The 21,716-nt window shown below is 33.1% G+C and overlaps 2 protein-coding genes across 2 annotated transcripts in view; one reads left to right on the plus strand and one right to left on the minus strand.

Moving 5' to 3' along the window:
* The window catches only part of LOC106689719 (COUP transcription factor 2), a 28,073-nt gene extending 15,806 nt beyond the window's left edge, over positions 1–12,267 (plus strand). Inside the window, exons 3-9 of the mRNA XM_014434859.3 lie at positions 1,139–1,254; positions 6,896–7,036; positions 7,393–7,482; positions 7,571–7,698; positions 7,766–7,859; positions 7,947–8,081; positions 11,587–12,267. Of these exons, the coding sequence (XP_014290345.1) occupies positions 1,139–1,254; positions 6,896–7,036; positions 7,393–7,482; positions 7,571–7,698; positions 7,766–7,859; positions 7,947–8,081; positions 11,587–11,783 (901 nt within the window). The 3' untranslated portion in view covers positions 11,784–12,267. The remainder of the gene's footprint in view (positions 1–1,138; positions 1,255–6,895; positions 7,037–7,392; positions 7,483–7,570; positions 7,699–7,765; positions 7,860–7,946; positions 8,082–11,586) is intronic.
* Positions 12,268–13,022: 755 nt separating this feature from the next.
* LOC106689721 (uncharacterized GMC-type oxidoreductase Mb1310) overlaps positions 13,023–21,716 on the minus strand; it is an 11,997-nt gene continuing 3,303 nt past the window's right edge. The window contains exons 4-10 of the mRNA XM_014434861.3: positions 20,049–20,145; positions 18,697–18,816; positions 18,455–18,613; positions 15,437–15,653; positions 15,079–15,358; positions 14,217–14,401; positions 13,023–13,431 (exon numbers count right to left, since the gene is read on the minus strand). Coding sequence (XP_014290347.1) covers positions 13,144–13,431; positions 14,217–14,401; positions 15,079–15,358; positions 15,437–15,653; positions 18,455–18,613; positions 18,697–18,816; positions 20,049–20,145 — 1,346 coding nt within the window. The 3' untranslated portion in view covers positions 13,023–13,143. The remainder of the gene's footprint in view (positions 13,432–14,216; positions 14,402–15,078; positions 15,359–15,436; positions 15,654–18,454; positions 18,614–18,696; positions 18,817–20,048; positions 20,146–21,716) is intronic.

The following is a 21,716-nucleotide window of genomic DNA, read 5'->3' on the forward strand; positions in this document are numbered from 1 at the left end:
AATAAAAAAAAATAAAAAAAATAAATTTTAAAAAATAATAAAAAATAAAAATAAACTCTTTTAAAATATATTTAAAAAAACCCAATGGTATTGACTCAGAAATTTATCTTGTCCTATCTCTAGTAGTGTATATTAATAGTATCTCTAAGTAGTGTAGAGAAATCTTATCTATAATTAGTGTATTCACTTTACTTATTTTAAAAATCTATCTTATTATGATGTCTAGAAAATGTTGAAAATACTTCCTATATTTTATTTAATTTAATTAAGTTTTAAAATTCATATCTTTTATATTTTTTTGTGATGTAAATAGATTCTATGTATTTTCTAATGTTTACATCCTTTGCCTTCTTTAAAATTTTTGCTTCAGTAAACTCGTGGTCATTTAATATACAATGTACAATGTCAACGAAAGATCAATTGCAAAAATAATACAAATTACTAACATATACTTTTGTACTTTCAGTGAAAACTTTAAAAACTTGTAATTAAAAATAGTGAGATACTGGAAGATTATTGATTGACCGTGTGTATTGATGGATGGAATATGGTCCGGGTGCGGTCAAAAAAACTCAAATAGTAAATAATTATGCTATTTTATTGAGCCAACGTTTCGCCCCACGTTGCAGGGCTTCGTCAGGGCTAAAAAAGATACAAACACTATAGTTATAAGAAGGAAAAAAAAAAAGAAAAAACATAAGTGTAAAATAACAGGGGTATAAAATGTTAAAAAATAAGATATAATAAAAAAATTAAAGGTTGTAAATAGTAAATGAAAAGGAAGAGAAGAAATTCTATCTGTTACTATTAATCTTTTCATTTACTATTTATAACTTTTAATTTTTTTATTATATCTTATTTTTTTACATTTTATACCCCTGTTATTTTACACTTATGTTTTTTGCTTTTTTAGCCCTGACGAAGCCCTGCAACGTGGGGCGAAACGTTGGCTCAATAAAATAGTATAATTATCTAGTATTTGAGTTTTTTTGACCGCACCCGGACCATATTCCATTCAACTTAAAAATAGTGAGTTATGAAAGTTTACATTTTCTTTTTTAATTAATAGAAATAATACTTTGAATAAATAATATCATTTGAAATAATTTGCGTCATAAGGACATATATCGAATTTCAGGAACTTGGATTACGTGTGCAAAGAGAATGGAAGGTGCGTCGTTGATGTACCGAGGAGGAACCAATGCCAAGCCTGCAGGTTCCGCAAGTGTCTTCAAGTCAAGATGAAGAAAGATGGTATCTCCCCATTCCTATCTTTACATTCAATTTTATTATCGTACGTATGTTTTTGGATGGATTTTGACGAATGAGGAATCAATAAAACAGAATTTCATGCAAAAGTGACAAATTTCAACTTCGATTCTTTTAAGCACTTTAATAAAAGCCATTATAAATGTGAGTGGTTTCGAAGTGTTAGAGGAAAGTCTGCGAATCATGACGGTCCAGATTAGGTTTAATAGATTTCGACACGGACATCATTAGCTAAATACGTACCTATGGAGCGTAGATTGGGCCCAGTGTAGATAGAGCGAATGTTTTAAAACAAGATGAGCTCAAGATCCTGAAAATTATTATATCAAAGTTGTTTTGTCTGTCCGTTTATGCATATATAAAAAAATGTTGAACTAAAAACTTTTTTATTGCTTAAATTATACAGTAATATGCCTAGTATATTTAGAACTATTTTAGCTAAAAATATTGAAAAAATATGTTTAGCCTGTCTATATCATAATATGTAACATTTATTTGAACAATAGGCTCAACTGATTTCCAATTTTCATGTATCAAATTATTCAAGCCTGAATAATAATAAATAAAACATATGTTCATGTACGGCCTTGCTATGAGGTCACAGTGGGTACAATACATTATTGTGGGTTTATAATAAGTATGGTTCATTATTGTGGGTACGATCACAGTGGGTTAATATAAGCTTACATATTGCTGAATCTTAACAGTAAAAGTGAAATGATATTTTGCAGTGGGGTAACGTGATTACTTATTACGTAAACTTTTACTTAAATATAGTCTTTATTAAGTATGCAGCTTTGCCACAGGTTATATGTGTTCAGTAGACTTCCTTGATAATATTGTATTGTTTATACCAATGAGCATGATATCACTTAGATTTCGAATGAACTAAAGAGAAGATGAGAACATATTTAATGCGAGAGTTCTTGCAGGGGCAAACTATTGCACGTTCAATACAAGCGATATGTAGGCCATTTGCTGTGTTTAATTATTTAGAAAAATCAATTGTCCATAAATAAAAAATGAATCATATTATTAATTGGATTAGGCAAAGTTTTCTTTAAAAAATAAATATATTGAAATGTTGGTTCACTTTTTGCACAGTACCGTGTTTTTATTTATTTATTTAATGTAATTTACCACTGTACAATTAATAAATACAATAAGTAAATATGTGGTCTATTTAATAAAAAATGAAAAAGATTAAAAAAGTTTCACGCTGTTTACAGTTAAATATTTCTTTTTTTGCTTATAAAGGAAAATCATATAAAAACAATTATTTACTTAATGGTTACTCATACTTCCATTTTAATAGAACGTAACTAATAGAAATAATCAAACATTGAGAATTTACCAATTAACAAACTAAAAGTGTGCACATAAAAGCTGACTGGACAAGATTTAAAAAATGTGATAAAATGCCCAACCAACCCCTCGAGCAACTAGTTGATTAAAAAACGTACGAAATTTACTAAAGTTAACAAAGGGTTACTGCCAAATATTGTAGAAATAGATAATGAAGCAGTTTTTCTTTATAGAATAATATATTTCATCAAATCACACTTGCCGTTTGCATGACAATGTAGACAACAAATCGCTAAATTTTCACTGCCCTATTTAACAGTTCAGTTTTAATGTAATTGTACCTTTGTTACAATCATCAATGCCAATGGTACAGAACTGTCGATATAGATGTAGTGGCTTGGAAGAGACCGAGATAAAACACTGACCAACATAAACAATGCGGGGACGACAAGTGTTTGCTCAGCCGGGAGCTAATGTGGGAGCTGCCGCCTGCCGCTTACAGCTCCTTACCGTCCTTTTCTTCTTCCATATTCCTCATATTACAGCTCCCTTTCACATCATATTCTACCTTCCTAGTCTAGTTTTATCCTCCTAAAATTGCTATTGCTTTATTTACAATATTTAATAATAAATTATGGTTGCACTATTATACCATATTCGGTACCTAACAACTTCAATGGTTATCAGGCAACGCGCAACAAAATTAAATATTAAAATTTCATAATTTTACATACGTTAATAAAAACGATTAGATGATGAAATAAAAGCGAGGTTAAAGGTGGGAAATTACTGTTGTTTTTCAATCTCCACATTCCTTATCTTGCATCATCCGTTCAGAAACTTTTTTTAAATAATTTATTTATTGTTATTTACAACTGTATACACATATATAAAACTAGTAAATTTGCTGTAGGTGACATAGTGACATGATAAAAACATGTGGAGAATCTACCCACTGATAGAACTCCAATAACATTTTTAGAGTAGAAGATCTCGAGGCCATCTTCTTTTCAGACGCCTAGGAGGATTATTAGGTAATGAAGGAGAAACAAGTGGATTTGGGTGGTTGAGAAGTTTATTATGGAAGGAACGGTATCTGGTTCTAGCCAAATCGGCAACATATGGAACATTGAGGTCCTGATGGATGACTTGATTTGTGACAAAGTAAGGAGCATTAAGGATTTTACGAAGGATTTTGGACTGTAAGGATTGGATTCTGGGGGAATTTGATAGTTTAGTGGAACCCCAAAGCTCAACTCCGTAAGTCCAGATAGGCCTTATGATAGTCATGTAGATCAGTCTTTTGTAATGGATTGGCAATTTAGACCGTTTGTCTAGTAAATGTTGCAATAGTCGGAATCTACGAGCAGTTTCTTGTCTTTTTAGTCTTGTATGAGGATTCCATGTCAGTCGTTTGTCGAGATGTAGTCCTAAGTAATGGATCTGTTCGACAGGATTAAGTGGGGTATTATTAAAGGATATTGTAGGGGAAGAGGTCATGAGTTTACGTCGAAGGGTAAATGTGATTTGGTGGGATTTATTGGAATTTACTTTAATCCTCCAGTTTTGGCACCATTCTTCAAGGGTTCAGAAACTTAAAAGTCAGAATTTACAAAACTATTATCCTTACGACTGTTGTTTACGGGCCTCTTACACTAAGGTAAGAACAGCGGCTCAGGGTTTTTAAGAATAAAGTAGTAAGTGAATTATCCGGACCGAAAAGGATATGTTAACAGGGTGATTTAGAAGGCTACAGAACGCTGAATTCAGGGAACTACACCCGGTAAATATATTTCAGGTTATTTGTGTATATTCTCGCTATAAGTGGCTGTTTTAAAATTAAGATAAGGAAGACAACTATTCGGTGGAGGAGAGCCTTGTGGCATTATAACGTGTTAAAATGAGTCCAGTTAGGTGGTATAGTCTAGCTAAAGCCTGTGGTCATGTTTCAACGATTCCATGGCGTAGCCACAGGCTACTACATCTACACTACCTAACTGGACACATTTCATCACCTTATAATGCCAAAAGGCAATTGTTAATGCCACCTCAAATCGACTATGTCTTTTTGTTGGAAGGCTTTAAAATGAACAAAAAACAAACTGGCTCAGATTAAACATTTATTTGGCCAATTTAAACATTTTAAAAACTAAAAAATAACATAAACAAAATATACAAGTAAAAATAAAAAGGCCTTTCAGATAAAAATAAAATTAAGAATAAAATAATTACACAAAAAAAAGAAATAAATATATAAAATAAATACTGTTCGACGAAACGTTTGCTCCACTCCGATAGATCCGAGGAAGAGTGCTGCCGAGATAGGTCGCAGCTCTTGTTGCTAAATAAATCGCTGCAATGGTCCAGACTCTGCGTTCACAGCAATCAAAGGGAGAAGACACTGTAAAGGATATATAATACATTTCATGTGTTATGTATGTATGAAATACTAATGCTATTATTTTAATGAAGGATAAAAAAAGAAAAAGAAAAAATGGTTGATAGGGTAGATTTTACGCCGTTTTCGAAATTTTGCCACGTTTCAAATCTTTTCCGATTTAACTAATATTCTAACTTAAGCCTCCTTCTTTTCCCGCTTTAAATAAATGTTTCAAAAGTGAAATATGACTTTCACCCCATCCAGGTTTGGCTTTCATTTCCCTGTTCTATGTATGTATTAAACGAATATAATAATAAAGGAGGTAACGAAATTAAAAAAAAAAAAAGATGTTTGGCATGTTTATATATACTTTATGGAGAAGATATAAAGTATATATAATACCTTCATGTATTATATATGTATGAACTAACGTTATAATTTTTAATGATAGGTACGAAATAAAAAGAGAAGGTTTAGCGGGGCGGGTTGACCGGGAAGGATTGCCTTCTATGTTGGTGTTGTAGAATGTATCAAGTTTTGATGTAAACAACGACAAAATCTATCGGAAGAAAGAAATTTTATATTTAAAAACTACCAAAGTTTGTCTACCACTTATAATTTGGTCGGATGAAAATCACGTGAATTAAAAGTCCTAGGGTATTGTTTTACTCGGCTTCTAGCCTTGAATATGAACGAAACACAATCGACTTCTAGAACGTAGTTAATCGGTAATTATTATAAATATTTTTTTAATTAAAAATTTGTATTATAAATAATACAAAAAGTATGAACATATATACTCGATCAAAGCATATAAAGGTTAAGCATTGCAGCGAATAAGATGGGTGAGTAGGAAACACTGAACTGACAGGTAAAACCGTCTGAGGGGTAAACCGAACTAAGTTTTAGCTAAGTAGTTTCATATATATTGTACTACATAACCCATAAATTCAACTTTCGTTCTAATATTTTTATCAGATAGTTTTTAATTTAATTACCTACACATACAATATTTTTATAAACTTTAGCTAATTGACAAGATTTGAAGACAAGATTTATTTACAATCATAGAATCCTTATGTTGGGAAATTTTTTAATTAATTGAAACAGGGAGAGCACTACTATTCATCTGTTAGCAGAGAGAGAGAGAAATACTTTATTTATCTATGCTGCCTAAATACATCAGGTTGCTATCTCACACAGCATACTTATCAATCCGTAATCGGACATATATAAATTACACATACATGGTATAATCAGAAAATAAGAGATACAATAATAAGATATAATAAACAATTTTTTTCCCCTACAGTTTCCTTTTACATTCAATTTCGGTCTGTACAACAAATACCAATGTTTCAATTCATTCCTATTTTTCCTTCTCATTTCTGCTTCTCCAATTTTTCACCCTTTCATAATTTTTTAATTCACCCGATCAACAAATTCGCTCTCCGGAACTCACCCTCCTAGATCCTCTTCAGTGACTCGCTAAACAAATTCAATATTAGACGGCAATGTGAGATGAGACCATCATTCATAGTCACAGCAGTAGATCAGTTTACCAAAAACAAACAAATAGATAATAAATAAATAGAAAATAAGACTAACACATAGATTAAAAGGAAAATATAATAAAATAAAACAATGCTAACTGAACATAAACGTGTGAATTTCTATATTATACAAGTGCCCTTTGATTTGTGCACGAATTTCCCATAGTTTGGCAAACATGTAACAGAACCTTTATATGATGAAATAAATATTTCCAATTGTCTTCTTTTTTTTTTTTTCCTTGAGAGGTAATTAGGTAATTAGGTTATTAGGAACCCTAATTATTATGTTTAACTTTAATGCATTTTAAAAGAATAATTTATGCCTCATAACTGATCCTATGCATGATGATGATAGAAAATTTCAATTTTTTGTTTTTGTTTTTAACAGCTGTTCAACACGAGCGTTCGCCAAGAAATAACTCGACTATCGTACCCCCGGGTAGCGGGCAGATCGGCTACCAGCTGCCACTCTACCCACAGTATCTTCCACCTCCTACTTCGTATTTCCCACCACCACCTCTACCCATTGGTAAGCTAATATTTTTTTTTCAAGTTTCAGAAATTAATCAATTACTTTCTAGCTATATACACTTTAAAGGTAAAATAGAGTGATTAACAATTAAACAGTACAATATACAATTATTTCTTTACTCTATAAACAGTAACACTATTTTATATACGTGTATATTAGATAATAATTAATTAGGTCGAATATCTTCCTGTTTTCTTGGTTTGCTGACTAGATTTCACGCGGAAGTGTGCCGTCACAAATATCTAACCACATATATTACAAAATTAAAATCTATGTTGATTTAATTTTCTTTACTGAGGTATAAATAAAATATTATTTAATTGAAGATCACTTTAAATAATACTATATTTCAGGAATAGGGAGCTATCTTCGCAGTTACATCAGACAAGAAAAAGAGGACGAAGTTAGTTCGTCCCAGGAGCCCACCACGTCTCAGGACACGGGTAATCTCATTGTTAACTTCACAATAAATTAGAATTTCATATCGTTTAACAAAAATTGAAAACGTTGTAACTTATTTGTCCTCAACAGGATTCAAATCCATACCTTCTGATATGCTGCCTCTCAGCCTCCTCTCCTGTGAAGACGTATGCAGTTCCGCTAGCAAACTTCTTCAGCTGACTGTTCGTTGCGCCAGGGCGATACCTTCTTTCCAACAAGTAAATTTTACATATATTAATATTATTTAAAGTTGGCAGGATAAATATAATAACTATTTTCCTTCAGCTAGGCCATGAAGTACAAAGATTACTATTAGAAGACTCCTGGAAGGACCTCTTCGTCCTGACAGTTGCTCAATGGTCACTACCGATTGAACACGGTGAGCTAATTGACCAATGATTATCCATACGTAACCCACCTTACCGTGAAACCATGAACTTGTAAAAAATATTACTGTTGTTTTCAGCACATTCTCCTGAGGAAAACGACGAGGACTTGCGAGAACGACTGTGCCTGAAGAGGGTCACGGAAAGGACTTCCTCGCTCAGGCCCGATCACACCGAGTTTGCCTGCCTCAAGGCCCTGGCTCTGTTTACCCCCAGTTAGTACCCACTTACATTCCTTTCACTCTAATGATATTACAAATACTATTTATTAGAGATGGGTTGTTATGTAACAACTAACTACTATGTCACTAGTTATTGGATGGAAACGTGGCTTTATAAATACGTTTATTTAATAATATAAATGTTTGAATAAATAGTTTAAGTGTTGAAAAAACAAACGAATAGCAATAAAAATATAACCCTGACAAAGGAATAGACCCTCTGGGATAGTAATTTCACCTTTTTTAACAATCCTTCGGGCAGCATAAGTTCGACCCCCTCCATCCTCTCCTCCCCCGATTTACAGCCGCATAAGTATTGTTTGCGTCACGTGCCCTATAATATACAAAATAGGAAGCTGTCATAGGCTAGGCTCGAGCTGTTTTAAATTTATGGAAATCTTCCAAACAGAAATATATTGGACCCATACCTCTCTAACAACCCCTGACTTTAGAGTTTAGAGGAGAAGTCGCAAGTGTACTCCAGATTAGGCTGGAAACATTTTAGGCGTATGTTAGGTTGTTTCAAGTGGACGAAAAGGATTAGTGGTATCGATTGGTGGTACGATTGGTGGTATCGGCATCGAAACTTAGGGTTTACTAAGGCTTTATTATTATTATTATCTGGTGGGAGAACTTTTTGACAATCCATACTGGATACCAGAGTTGCCGCCGCATTCTAACCATGGTGAGGGTGAATGTCAAGATTCATTTATGGGTACCGCCGAGAAATAAATATCAACAGCCAAGATTGGAATCAAACCCACAAAGTTCCAAACCGGGCGCTCTGGGACCTACGCTCCATCCCTCACCGCCAGCTCAAACCTTTTTCTCGTCCACTGCTGGTTTATAAATAAAACAGTTTGTACGTAATGTATTGTTGTAAAATATTGATTTTCATGGCAATAACTGTTAAGTTTAAAGGACCTCATTCCATCAACTTTATATTATATTATATCTTCGGTTACAATCATTATTTATAGCATTAAATTTAAAATTTATATCAGGGAAGAATCCTATTAGATTTTGTTTTGCTTTGAAGGTAACTGTGGTAACTGATATGTTTTCTCCCGAGAAGACCTTGGTAGAATGGTGAGAAGGAGCTTGTATTAATAAAGGAGAATAACAGGGAAATCCCAAGGTATATTTAAAGAACACGTGAATGCGGATTGGTTGGGATTCTTTTCGAAAGGCCTCCACAAATAAGTGCGATTCAGCCTTTCTCTACGCTGGAACGCCTAACAGAGTAGCGGATAGGCTCAACTTCATCTACCGTTTACTTGAATTCTCTCCACTAACAGAACAGTCCTAGGTCTGTCCCAAAGTAGTCTTCTGGGTGGATTATTAGGGTTATTGGCAGTTGATGGTCCTTGTGTCAATTGGAACTTTGAGTTAGTCTGTCGTGGAAATTATTGAAACGGTCTGTTGTCGCTGTGGCAAAAGGAATTTCAAGGTCATTGTGTTAAGTAAAAAGGGGCGTCAACTGCTTTTCTGAGTACTTTGGATTGAAATGAATGGATATTTATGATATATATATTTTGCTATTCCCATTACTCAATGCTGTATGACCACACAAAGTGGTTTTGTTGGTAATTTGTAAACGGTTAGTTTATCAGCCTGATAATTGTCAAGTAGCCGAGAAAGAAGTCTGCATCGTTGGTCAAATTCTTTTCTTTTACATCTTATAGTTTGCCTATGTCAGTCTTTTGTCCAAATAGAGAACTAAATAGCGTGCTATGTAAGAATTCGGTATTGGTTTGTTATTGTAAAACACTTGAGAGCATGAGTCATGTTAGAGTGAAAATGTGACGAATAGAATCTTATATTCCACCCTTTTGGCCCAACTAGAAATGTGATTCAGGTGTTCTTGAATAGCCTGATAAGTCTCAGTGGCATCTTTATTGGATGTTAAAATGGCTGAATTATCGGCAAATGTGCTATAAGGATAGCCCAGTGTTGTGGGATGTCTACGCAATACATTTTGAAAAGCGGAGGGCCTGATACGCTGCCTGAGGTACTCCAGCTCGAACTTGTTTTTGATTAGATAACTTAATAGTATGAGAGCCAAAAAGGAAAAATCAGTTATTTTACCCCATTTTTTACTACTGTTGCGGCCAACATATCATCGGTAATCGACTATGTGACAGATGATATAAAAAACAAAACAAATCCGCTCTCTGTTGTTTTTTATACTGAAAACAGACATATGACTTCTTAGCGCCTCTACGTGTGCACACACATCGTCTCCTTTATCCCCTCACTACGCTCTCGTAGTTACCAGCATTTTGGCCATCTTCGCCAGCTAAATCATCTTAGCCACGGCGGGCGGACATCTTCAACTCATCCTCCAAGAGGACAAGGCGGGCGAACGTACGTCCCTTTTGTCGATCTACTTCCAAGAGAATGTCCACTCCGAACAACCACAATCGGGGCCCCACCAATCACCGGTGAAATAAGACTTTTTTATCTCTTTTGTTTAATTAATTTAGTTTTGTAATAGTTTTAAGCTTAATTTTTTTTCTAGTTGTATATTTTGTGTTCCTTTTTATTATGTTTACTTATTTAAAAATACAAAAATAACAAAATTCGACCTATTCTTTTCTTTTCACGGTTGGGCTAGTAAAGGTTCCTTTCGAACCCCAACCCGCCGTAACAACTACTTTAATTAAAACTATGTATAATTACTAGAGAAAATTGATAAGGCTGTCAAGTATAGGTAGGGAGGATAAAAATTGGTGGCTGTTTCAAAATGTAAAAAAAAAAATTTCATTCAAAGCTCCACATTTTAAAAAATATCTGTACTAAAAACCTAATAAAACATTATTTAAAGTAGAGTAAATTTACTAAAACATGAGACCTAATAGAGCCGATTACGTCCAATAATTCTCGAGATACAGGTTTTTAAAACACTTCGTAAAAAATGTATTGAAAAATCAGTATCAGTAGTTAGTAAATTTATTGTGGTAAGTCTGTATCTCAGAAACCATTAGACGTACAGATTTAATTAAATGTGCTATAAAGAAGTTTATGGCGTTTATAGTAGGAGCAGTAGAGACCTATCGGACGTAAAGAGCTTTGTTGGAGATCATATTTTAGTAAATTTACTCTACTTTAAATAATGTTCTCTTAGTTTTTGTAGTGTCGATGGTGGTTTCAAAAATATTGAGCTCCGAATGAAATTTTTGTTAGTATTTTAAAAGAGCTACCATTTTTTATTCTTCTTAACTATACGTGGTGGACTCATTTTTTATTAGTAATTATACGTAGTTTTAATTAAAGTAATCAAAAATTGGAGTGAAATAACTGATTTTTTTTTCCGGGCTCTAGTGCTATTTTGGTTTGATATGAAAATAGCTTTCTTTTAGATATGACAATATTAAAAGTCTGTTGGTGGAATAACTGCTTGTCACTACAAGCAGTAAACCACTACAAACAGTAAACCACTGTTTACTGTTGTTGTATAGGTAATGTTGTTAGTTAATACAGTAGGATATTGTTGCAGATGTGGTGGAGACGACGGAGGTGGGCATGCTACAAGAGCAGACCTTGAGGCTGCTAAGAGAGTACAGCGGAGTGGCGAGAGGAGAGGCCCTCATCACGGTTCTCATGTCCATAGCCAGGCTAGCAAAGTCCACGGTCCTCAGGGTCTTCTTCAAGGAGATGCCGTCCCAGAGGTTGGCGGCTCTTTTGCATTCTTGAACCGGCGTCTTCCATCTCTACAATAGTCATTCGTTTCATTTACAAGTCAATTATATATTATTACTAAACGTCAACTAGTGGAATTTACAGAGAATTAATTGTGTTCAACAAATCTATTATAAATTATCAATCTCTTCCGTTACAATTACGAATTTCGCCTACAGTATGAGAATTTATATTGGAGTCTTCCAAGGCCATTGAAACAAAGATTTTTCTCAGGGTTCTCTATCCCTTCATCTCATCCTCAAGACTCGCAAAAATTAAAAGAAAGAAAAGAATAATTAACTTGAATGGAGCAGTGTGCAATCCATCACATATGTCGTATATGATATATACTAACCCATCACGTAAAAATTATAGAAAATTTAGTAATTTATATTCATTATATGTTAACATTTTTCTATATTTTGTAAAAAAAAAATCCTTGTCACTTTGTTCACTTATTGTGAATATGAATAAGTTGTTTTATAGGACTTTGTGCATATTACATCTTAAAAAAATAAATAAGGTATAACTGTTTTTTTATCACCTTAGTAATTTAAAGTTAAGCATAATATTAAATAACTGCCATAAATCTAGTTTTCAAGCTTTTCATAACAGATCCTATGTATTTTTTTAAAATATTTATTTATTACCAGATCAACACTGGTTGGCCTTACATGGTTATTGTTACAATTTGTGATTTATTTTTTAAGAGTTGGTAATGAAGAGAGTATTGTGCAAGGTGTACCGCTATTACTATCATAATTAAAAATAGTAAAGAGCAATTTAAAAATAAAATAATAATCCAGAGAAAAATAACAAACGTAACAAAAAATATTTATAGAAAAAAATTATTTGTAATCAATAATTTTAAAAAAATTAATTAATTCTAATATATAATAATAAAAAAAGAACAAAAATTAAAATAATGATAATCAAAATAAATCAATAAAGATTTATAACAGGATGTCTTGGATCAGCCTGGGCTTCAGTCTTCGCGATGTGGTAGGACTGCTCAATCTATATGTCTCTGCTCCTTTAACTGTTGGTAGATTGGAGTGGAATTTCGTAAATCGTTTTTGTAATCATCTATTGATTTCACATGTAGAACAGATCTTATATATATGACAGTATGTTCAAAGTAAAATTTTAACCAATTTCTAGGAGGCGATCTACTAATGCAATTTAAGTTGATTTTATTAATATCCTAAGTGAAAAAGGAAAGAAAAATAATTTACAAATACAATTATATTTATAAATCTTAAGCTTAAAATAAAATAAAGCTTACAACATTGTTTATAATATTACCCCTGGAATTACAATTCCAGATATTGCGAATGTGACGAAAACTGCATCAATTTATTGCATAAACTGTAACTTATGAGGGTCCGTTTCCGTCGTGGAGAACAGTGGTCGAAACCCCGTAGTCCCGCCTGATGAAATCGGCACCCCGTTCCCCGATCATAATCGTAGGCACGTTGATGTTCCCCGATGGAATGGACGGCATAATCGAGGCGTCTATTACCCTCAGGCCTCTGATCCCGTAGACCCGGAGTTGAGGGTCGGTCACACTACCAATCCTGCAAGTGCAACCTGGGTGATAAATCGAAGTGGAGTAATTGGTAGCCAAGCATCTGTACCAGCTGTAACTCTGCGTCGGGAACGACTACAACAATCAACATACACATTTAACACATTATTTGCACTGTCACAAATCCTACTTGGCATCAGAGAAATCTGTTGAACTGGTTCCTATCTGATACCTTCCAAAGTAACAAAGGCCGGTACAAAACCAGAATACTGTTACATGGAATCTAGATTTTCAAATGGTTTGTTTAGAAATTTTACTTTTGTTAGCAGATTTTTATTATATTAATAAATACTTTGGATTTTAATCTTTTTAACATTTTAGACTGGAAAAACCAAATAACACAAAGACATGTTTTTCATTTGTAAGCCTACGAATTATTTATCCTTGTGCTACAACATGATTTTTGGCGTTATCTTTTCCACTTGTTGCCTCTGTAACTCGTTGCAGCATTAAGATATTACTTTGAATTATTGTTCATTACAAAGAGGAATAAATGCTGAACATTTCCCTCGCTTACAGTATGCAACTCTTTATTTTTATTTTTCTTGATATTTTCGATTTTTTTTTTTTTTTGTATTTAGATTAAAATATATCGAAAACTAATAATATGCAGCTAAGATTTTTAGTTTTCGCGACAGTTCTCAGCATTCCCTGGCGTACTAAAACGATTTGCTTCCGTATTTTTTTAATGTTTTTTTCTTGTGGTGTACTTTCATTTCAACAATAGCTGTATTCGGAAATGACAGTAAATTAAAAATTATAATATCAAATACATCATAAAAAACAGAACTAATAAAGTTTAAAATTATTGTAATACTAGGGAGGCACGATTACTTCTATTAAAATAATAAAACAATTACCAAGCATGCTGTAAAAAGGTCTGTATAAATGCTGCAGTTCTGGGCTTGGAACGCCCTCGTATTACAGACCGCAACTGCGTTCTGAAGAGCTGCTATCAGGTTCTCCACATCTGACGGTACAGAAAGATACATTGGGTTGATAATTGGCCTGTCGAAGGGGTTACTTGAGTTGAGGATGATATAACCTGAAACCATGAAGCAAGAAAAATTCAATAATTTTTTATTTGATAGTTTGGAGTTACTTAAAATTAATGTTGTGGGACTTTAAATATCATAAGCCTGAAGTGTTGCCAATCAATGCAGGGGTACCCAAAAGGAGACTTGCGCATGGTGTAATTTGACCCATCAAAATTTAATTTACGGAGCATATTTATCGTAATTGTATTACCTAATACATATAACAGAAGTTAGTCCATGGTGAGAATAGTTGTGTTAACCTTGGTTACTAAACTGTGATTACCTAGTTAATTTACTGAGCATAAGTATAGTGTAGCTAAGATAAGAACAAACCAAGAGGTAGTCCGGAATTTAGTAACGCCCAACCAGTTTGTAAAGTCGAAGAGAGGAAAGGAAAGATAGTCCAGTCAACTGAGTAGGTCTGTTCCAAGAGGAACAGGAAGGAAGCAGTTGAATTAGGGATTATTCAATGTGAAACCTCCCCTCCCCTCCATCTATTAATTCAAAGGGGCCCATTCAAGATTTTAGCCCCGAATTTCTGTATTTCTTGCTACACTATTGCATATGTATCCTCTCGGTACAAAATAAAAATAATCGGTTCAAGATTAAAAAACCGTTAAAATAACTTACTATATTTATTGATAAAAAGAGTAGGTAATAATTAAACAAAAAAGGGCTACTAAACCTCTACTGAGGTATCGCAGGTAGAAAGTGAGAGAGATAAAGTAGTTGACGTTGCTGGGATTGATGGGAGGGTACGTGGTGAAGACGATCTCGTGCTGAGGGTACTCCCCGTCGGTGGCGTTAGGAGGGTTCATGAAGGCGATGGATTCGACACCCACAGGCGACGAGAGAGGTCCGGTCCTGTTGAGGGCGTATTCTACCGCCGCTTCCGTCGTCTGGAAGATGCCTGCGTTGATTGTACTGACATTGACCGTGAAGGCCATTGGGACTCCGATGTGGTCCTGTAAGTCAGGCTCATGTAATAAAATCATCGAAATAATACAGACATATAATAAATTAAGGTACATTGTCCTAATAACCTGCATGTTCATTCCGACTGGGAGGTCGGCTATGACCGGTATGTTGAGTTCTGTCAACTGCTGCTGGGGTCCTATTCCAGACAGCATCAGCAGCTGTGGAGAGTTGATGGTACCAGCGGACAGTATTACCTCCTTCGTACAGTACGCTGTCAGGTTCTTGCCATTCCGAGTGAATTGCACGCCATAAGCAGTACGGTTGTTACTTCCGATCAGTATTCTAAGGAAATCATAATCATCCACAAAACGGATAAAACTATGAATATATATATTAGAAACTATTTACTAAAAAAAATAAATAAATAAAAAATAGCATTCCATTAACGATTAAAGTGTCATCCTAGATGGCTGAAATTACAACTGGGTTTAAAACAAGGCGATTCATTATATCCTATCTTATTTAATCTGGCAATAGAATATGTTATTAAAAATACCGGTGCTTGGGTATGCTGATGATTTGGTATTATTGGAACAAGGAAACTATGAAAGTAAATACAACCGTGCTAATAAAGTACATATCCAGGAAGTATCTAGGTCTTGAAATAAAGATGGATAAAACAAAATACATGGTTAGCAGTAGAAACAGCAATTTCGGTGATATAGATATAGGAGGGAAAACATTTGAACAGGAAGATAGGTTTAAGTATTTAGGTTCTATGGCAACAAGAAAAACGAAAATGATGAGGAAATAAAAACGAGGTTAAAGGCGGCAAGTGCTTGTTATTTTTAGATTTCGAAATTTCTTAGCTTGCCCCTTCTGTTCCACTTAACCTAAAAGTTAGCTTTAACAAAGCTATTATCCTTCCCACTTTTCTTTATAGATGTGAAACGTGGAATCTTACACTAAGGGAAGAACAGCGCCTTAAGGTTTTTTAAAATAAAATATTCGGAGCGAAAATGTACGAGTTAACGGGAGAATTTAAAAGGCTACACAATAATTTTACTGTGGACTAATGTATAGTTTATGTGAATTTCTGTGGAAATTTTGAGCTAAAACTAAAGCGTATTAATAACTATTTTTTTTTTAAATGAAACTGCTTTATCCTCTTTATACAAGTCAAAAAAAACAAAACAAACTACATGGGAATTAATTGATTTCATAACGCAAGGGACCGCTGGAAATGAAACGATAGTGGTGGGGGCAACGCTGGATGTATTTTGTTTAAAGATTAAAATATCTCGAAAACTAAAAATCTGGGTCGGATACTGTAAGTTAGAGAGATGTTGAGCATTCTATCCTCTTTGTAATGAGATATAATTCAAAATTGTAGTTTAAGAGGCGAAAAATGGAAAAGTAAGTGCCGAAAATGGAAAGATAACATTGAACATTTGATAAACTCACTATTAGAAAGTACGAAAGACGTATGTCCAAGAAATGTTGAAAAACATTTAATCAAATATTCACATTAGCAATTTTAACTATCACAGGCTAATCATATCAATATATAGTAAAAATACGAATGATATTGTAAATTATAGTTACACGAATGAACAGTATGACTAAATAAAACGTTATTTATTAATTGAAGTGGTAACTGGATGAAGAGGCTATGAAACATTTTTTAATCTTTAGAGTGGATGAAGGAAGAAGGTCCAATTAATAACTGAGATAACTAGATGTAGAAGGGACTATGTTTACTTCAAAACATAACCTCCAACAAAAAAAATTTAAACTTGTTTTCTTAAAATTTACTGTTTGTAACATAACCCCTCCCTCCACTTATCCCTTCAATGAGAATTAAGTAATGAGTATTAAATAAGAAAAGTAAAGGAATAAAAATATTATTGTATTTTTGTAAAAAAAATGTAATTAATAAAATTTTAATTCATCATTTCATTTCTAGAAGTTTCACTTCTGTCGCCCATTCCCAAGACTGTCACAATTTTTTTGACATGGCTCAAGCCCTCCATTGAGACATAGGCAATCTCAGATTGAAAATATTAAGATTTATTTCTAGGGTGTTCGAAAAATAAATATTGACTGATCTAGGTGTGAATCGGACTCATAACGTTATGGATCAAGCGTTCTACCACCCTCATCCCAACTTGCTCAGCTATCACGTCCTCTAATTATTTTCTTTGTACAATGCATCTTCAGAATCCTCAGAGATGTCCCTACCTCCCTATTTTATGAAGAGTTGAAATGGCAATTTATCAGAAGTCTGTTACAATACAATCCTCTGTTTATAACCTATCCAGTTCCACTGATTTATATACCCCGGTCTCCTGTACTGCTGCATTCGATTGATCTTTCCTTAACAGATCCTCTTCCCAATGGAATTCTAATCCTACTTCAGTCCGTGGCCACAGTGCCCTTCTCACCTACAAACCCTCCTATTTATAACTTCCTGTCCGTTAATTTCCAAAACAATTTAAATTGATGTTCCTAATTTGCAATCAAAATTTATAAATACTCAGTTATTAACTTATTTGTACTTTTTAGTTAGTACTTCTTTGTTTTTATATTACTATTTTAATTTAGTAATATTATAACTTTTTTATTTATGTTTCTACAAAATGATTTATTATTTTTTTTTAACTCTTTTAATTTTTATGTGTTAATTCATTGCAATTATTCATTTCATTATAATCATAAAGCTCATTTACTACTCCTGTAGTGTTATTCTGAATAAGACTTTTCCTAGAATAAGTAAATAATTTATTATTCTTATTAATTTTACTCTATATTATTTATATTGACATAACTATCTTTAGATAACTATTTTCTTTTATTTAAAAAAAAAACTTTCGGTGTTAGTTATTCGACCTCAGCTTGGTAAATCAGGTTTTCAAATATCCTCGGAGAAATATCCTTCAATAGGAAACTGTTAGAATAAAACAAGAAGACTTTTATTCAAGAAGTCTTCATTTTGTTTATCCATCATGTCATGTCAGTATATATTGTACTATCATTATATGTATTGTATGAATTCTCTTTGTGATAATTCAAAACCATAGTTTCCAAATGCGGTATGTACATCTTAGTTCCTATTATATGTTTTAAGATGTGAGTAATGTTACTTTGTCACCACAGAGCCCCAGGATACTTGGATGTTGGTTCGATTCCTGGCGGGTCTAAGGTAAGCCTTAGCGGTAGAACACCTTCTTCCGTCCCTGAGGGTTCCTTCAGCGACCATGAATCCAGTCTGGTAGGCAGCATTCAAGTCACCGACGTTATAACTGAAGCACCGAACCATTTTGTTATTTTCTATAATAATATTTTTTTTTTCAGCTAGTTCAATAAACTAGTTAGTACTCCTTACCCAAGTTCAATTCCAGCAGCTGGAAAAGTAGCTCCGACACTGGAATAATAAGTAGGACGTTCAATGGTCATGTACCCTCCAACGCCATGGTACTCCCTGTCGGCGGCGTACGGTGGATATCTGAAGAGAAAAAAATGGTTTCCAGATTATTTACTAATTCTATTATTGAATATTATACCGGTTAATTTGTTTTAAATTCGAAAACAATAGTCACTGTAAGCAAAGCCCGGATTTTTATGCATTAAAAACCCTTTAAATATGCCACATACATATACCACTAATGTACCCACAAAAACATTATGTATATACGGCGGAGATATTTTGAGTCCGTTGTCAAATAACCGCGGAAAGTGTTGACGGTTGCTGTGGGTTGGACAGACACATTGAAGGTTGAACAATTAAAAAGTGAATATTAGAAAAGGTTATAGGAAAAAGTTCATTAACATGAATAGTATGGAAAAAACCTTGTGATGATAAAAGAAAATATATATTTCAAATATGTGAAAAGTTATTGTTTTTTTCATAAGTCTAATTAAGAATCATTTAGGATTTATTAATGCATTATGCAGGTGAAATGAATGTTTTTAGTTTGTAAATTTAAGTATTTGAAAGTTAGATTGATTTTTATTAAGTGATTAAAACAGTGCCATCTGAATAGAATAAACTTCTTTCGCCTTGTAACTGACAATACATAACAGCAGAGGGAACTTATAAAACGTGTTATTTTACGACTACAATGTGAATTAAGTTTTTGAAGACTTAAAATCTAATCAGAAATTATTTTTGAACTTAAAGAGACAGCAAGAAGCAATTGAAAAATACTTTCATTTGTTTATAATTTTTAACGGGTACCAAGCAATGGAAGAAGAGATCAAGTTACAAATGAGAATTCATGAAGACAAGATCTTTGTCACAGTTCTTTCTGAGAATGCATGCAAGCAAGACGTATATGGCTTCCTAGAGAAAATTATTTCAAGTCAAGCAGTAATGCAAATGTATTTTTTTCTTGTAATAATTACAAAATTTACTATGTGTTAAATATGATAACATAGAAAAGATAATTAACCATTAACTATTTAATTATAATCATTATCAATTAAATACAATAATGTTCGAACGTAAAATATTGAATGCCAAATTAAGTGCAGTTATGAAGCTGAAATATTATAATGAAGTCATCTCAACCAGCAGTGAATTTATTCATAGAGATGGGATTTTCCTAATTATTCATGGAACAAAAGTACTTTTATTAAATTTTGTCATAACATAATTTTCTGTAATAAAGCCAAATTTCTAAATTATTATAATATAAATTATTGTATCCATAAATCAATGTAATCATAATTCTAGACCTGTTGTCTTCCAGCCTCCTGAAGAAAGGGAGGACGTCTGCATACGACCAGTTTGTTGCTCCTCCGGAGGCCCATCCGTCGTAGTCAATTCTGTTTCCTTAAATCGAGATGTCCGAATTAACAAGATCCGGTTCAACCATAATTGGTCCACATTCAGCAAAAAGGAACTAATTTTAAGAATATGAGTAAATGTTAAATTATTATTACTGAGTTATCACTTTTATGTCATGTAGAAAATATTCAATCCCCCCCCCCCACATGGTTATACCATCCATGAATTTACTAATAAAATACTGAATCCTTAAAGTTAGTATTAAAAAATTCTCTTGTATACTTAAATCCCATTTTTTGGAAGGCTTAGTTCTTTTATCTTTTGGAATAATGGAAGTATACATGACATTAGGTTTGTTAAGACAACAAACACCAATTGGCTGTATTTTATAAACAAAATAAAAACCAATATTGGAGATTTTAAGGTTTTAATGAGTCATGCCATTTTGATCCCTTAGTCTGATATACAGGGTGTTCAGGATTAAGTGTCCTTAATGAAAATATGAATTAAGGACCTCAAAACAAGAAAAAAATCCATTTCAAAGCATGTCCGTTTAGTCTTTGTTTAGGAGATATTTACGTCTATTGAGTTTCTCAGATATTAATTATTTAGGTTATGATAAATAAATTAATATTTGTTGCAACTACTTTATCAATGAAATATAAACACTAACATTCATATTAAACGTTGTTATAAACGATTACCTTGAGCATTAAGACAGGCTCAGCAATTTTCTTCCTCAATTGCAAAGACCGAAAGGCACTGGATATGTTTTATTGTCACGTTCGCCAGATCTACCACAACTGGATTTTTTGTTTGGGGTGACATTGAAAAAAACTTCTCTACAAGCCTGTACAAGGACTTAAAATCTTTAAGAAGAAGGATAATTGAAATTTGTTAAATAATACCTCAAATCAAGTGTTGTTCGAGCACTCTTGCTTTATCTTGATGGTAAATAAATACCGAACCTGTTTTAATGATCGAGGTAATTACTTAGAATAAGATTTAATATAGCATGTGGACATATGGTGGGAGGAGGGGTTTTTCGATCTCCGAGGGATTATGGCAGGTACATCGACCAATACGCAATCTGTTTTAAAGGTAAGATAAGTAAGGTTAGCACGTAGGGCGGGTTCATGACGTTTTCCAATTTCGTCACTTTTTCAACGTTGCTCGATTTCATTATTAAAGTAGGTAAATTAAATATTTATTAATTTATTTATTATAACCTGAATAATAAATAATTCATATAAATGTAACTTTAGACGTGAATATCTCCTAAACAATGCGTTCAAGAGGAATTTCTTTCCTTCTTTTAAGATTCTTAATTCATATTTTCAGTTAGGTCACTTTACCCTGAAACACCCTGTATAGAATTTTGTTTTTATTTGTGATTTTATTCTTTTAATTTTTAGGAGGTTATGCCCTTTTTATATATAATACGTTATATATAACGTCATCAAACTCTTCTGCCCATTATCAAATTCTCACGATTAATTTGTAGACATATGTCGACTTAATTGAAACAATTTATATATACCAATCTGAATATAAATCCTACTTTTATCGTTATTTTCTTTTTTTTTCATTAGTGCACGTCTTTAGCTAATATTTTT

Source organism: Halyomorpha halys, unplaced genomic scaffold, assembly GCF_000696795.3.
Source record: "Halyomorpha halys isolate HHAL.00 unplaced genomic scaffold, Hhal_1.1 Scaffold1437.1, whole genome shotgun sequence".
Lineage (NCBI taxonomy): Eukaryota > Metazoa > Arthropoda > Insecta > Hemiptera > Pentatomidae > Halyomorpha > Halyomorpha halys.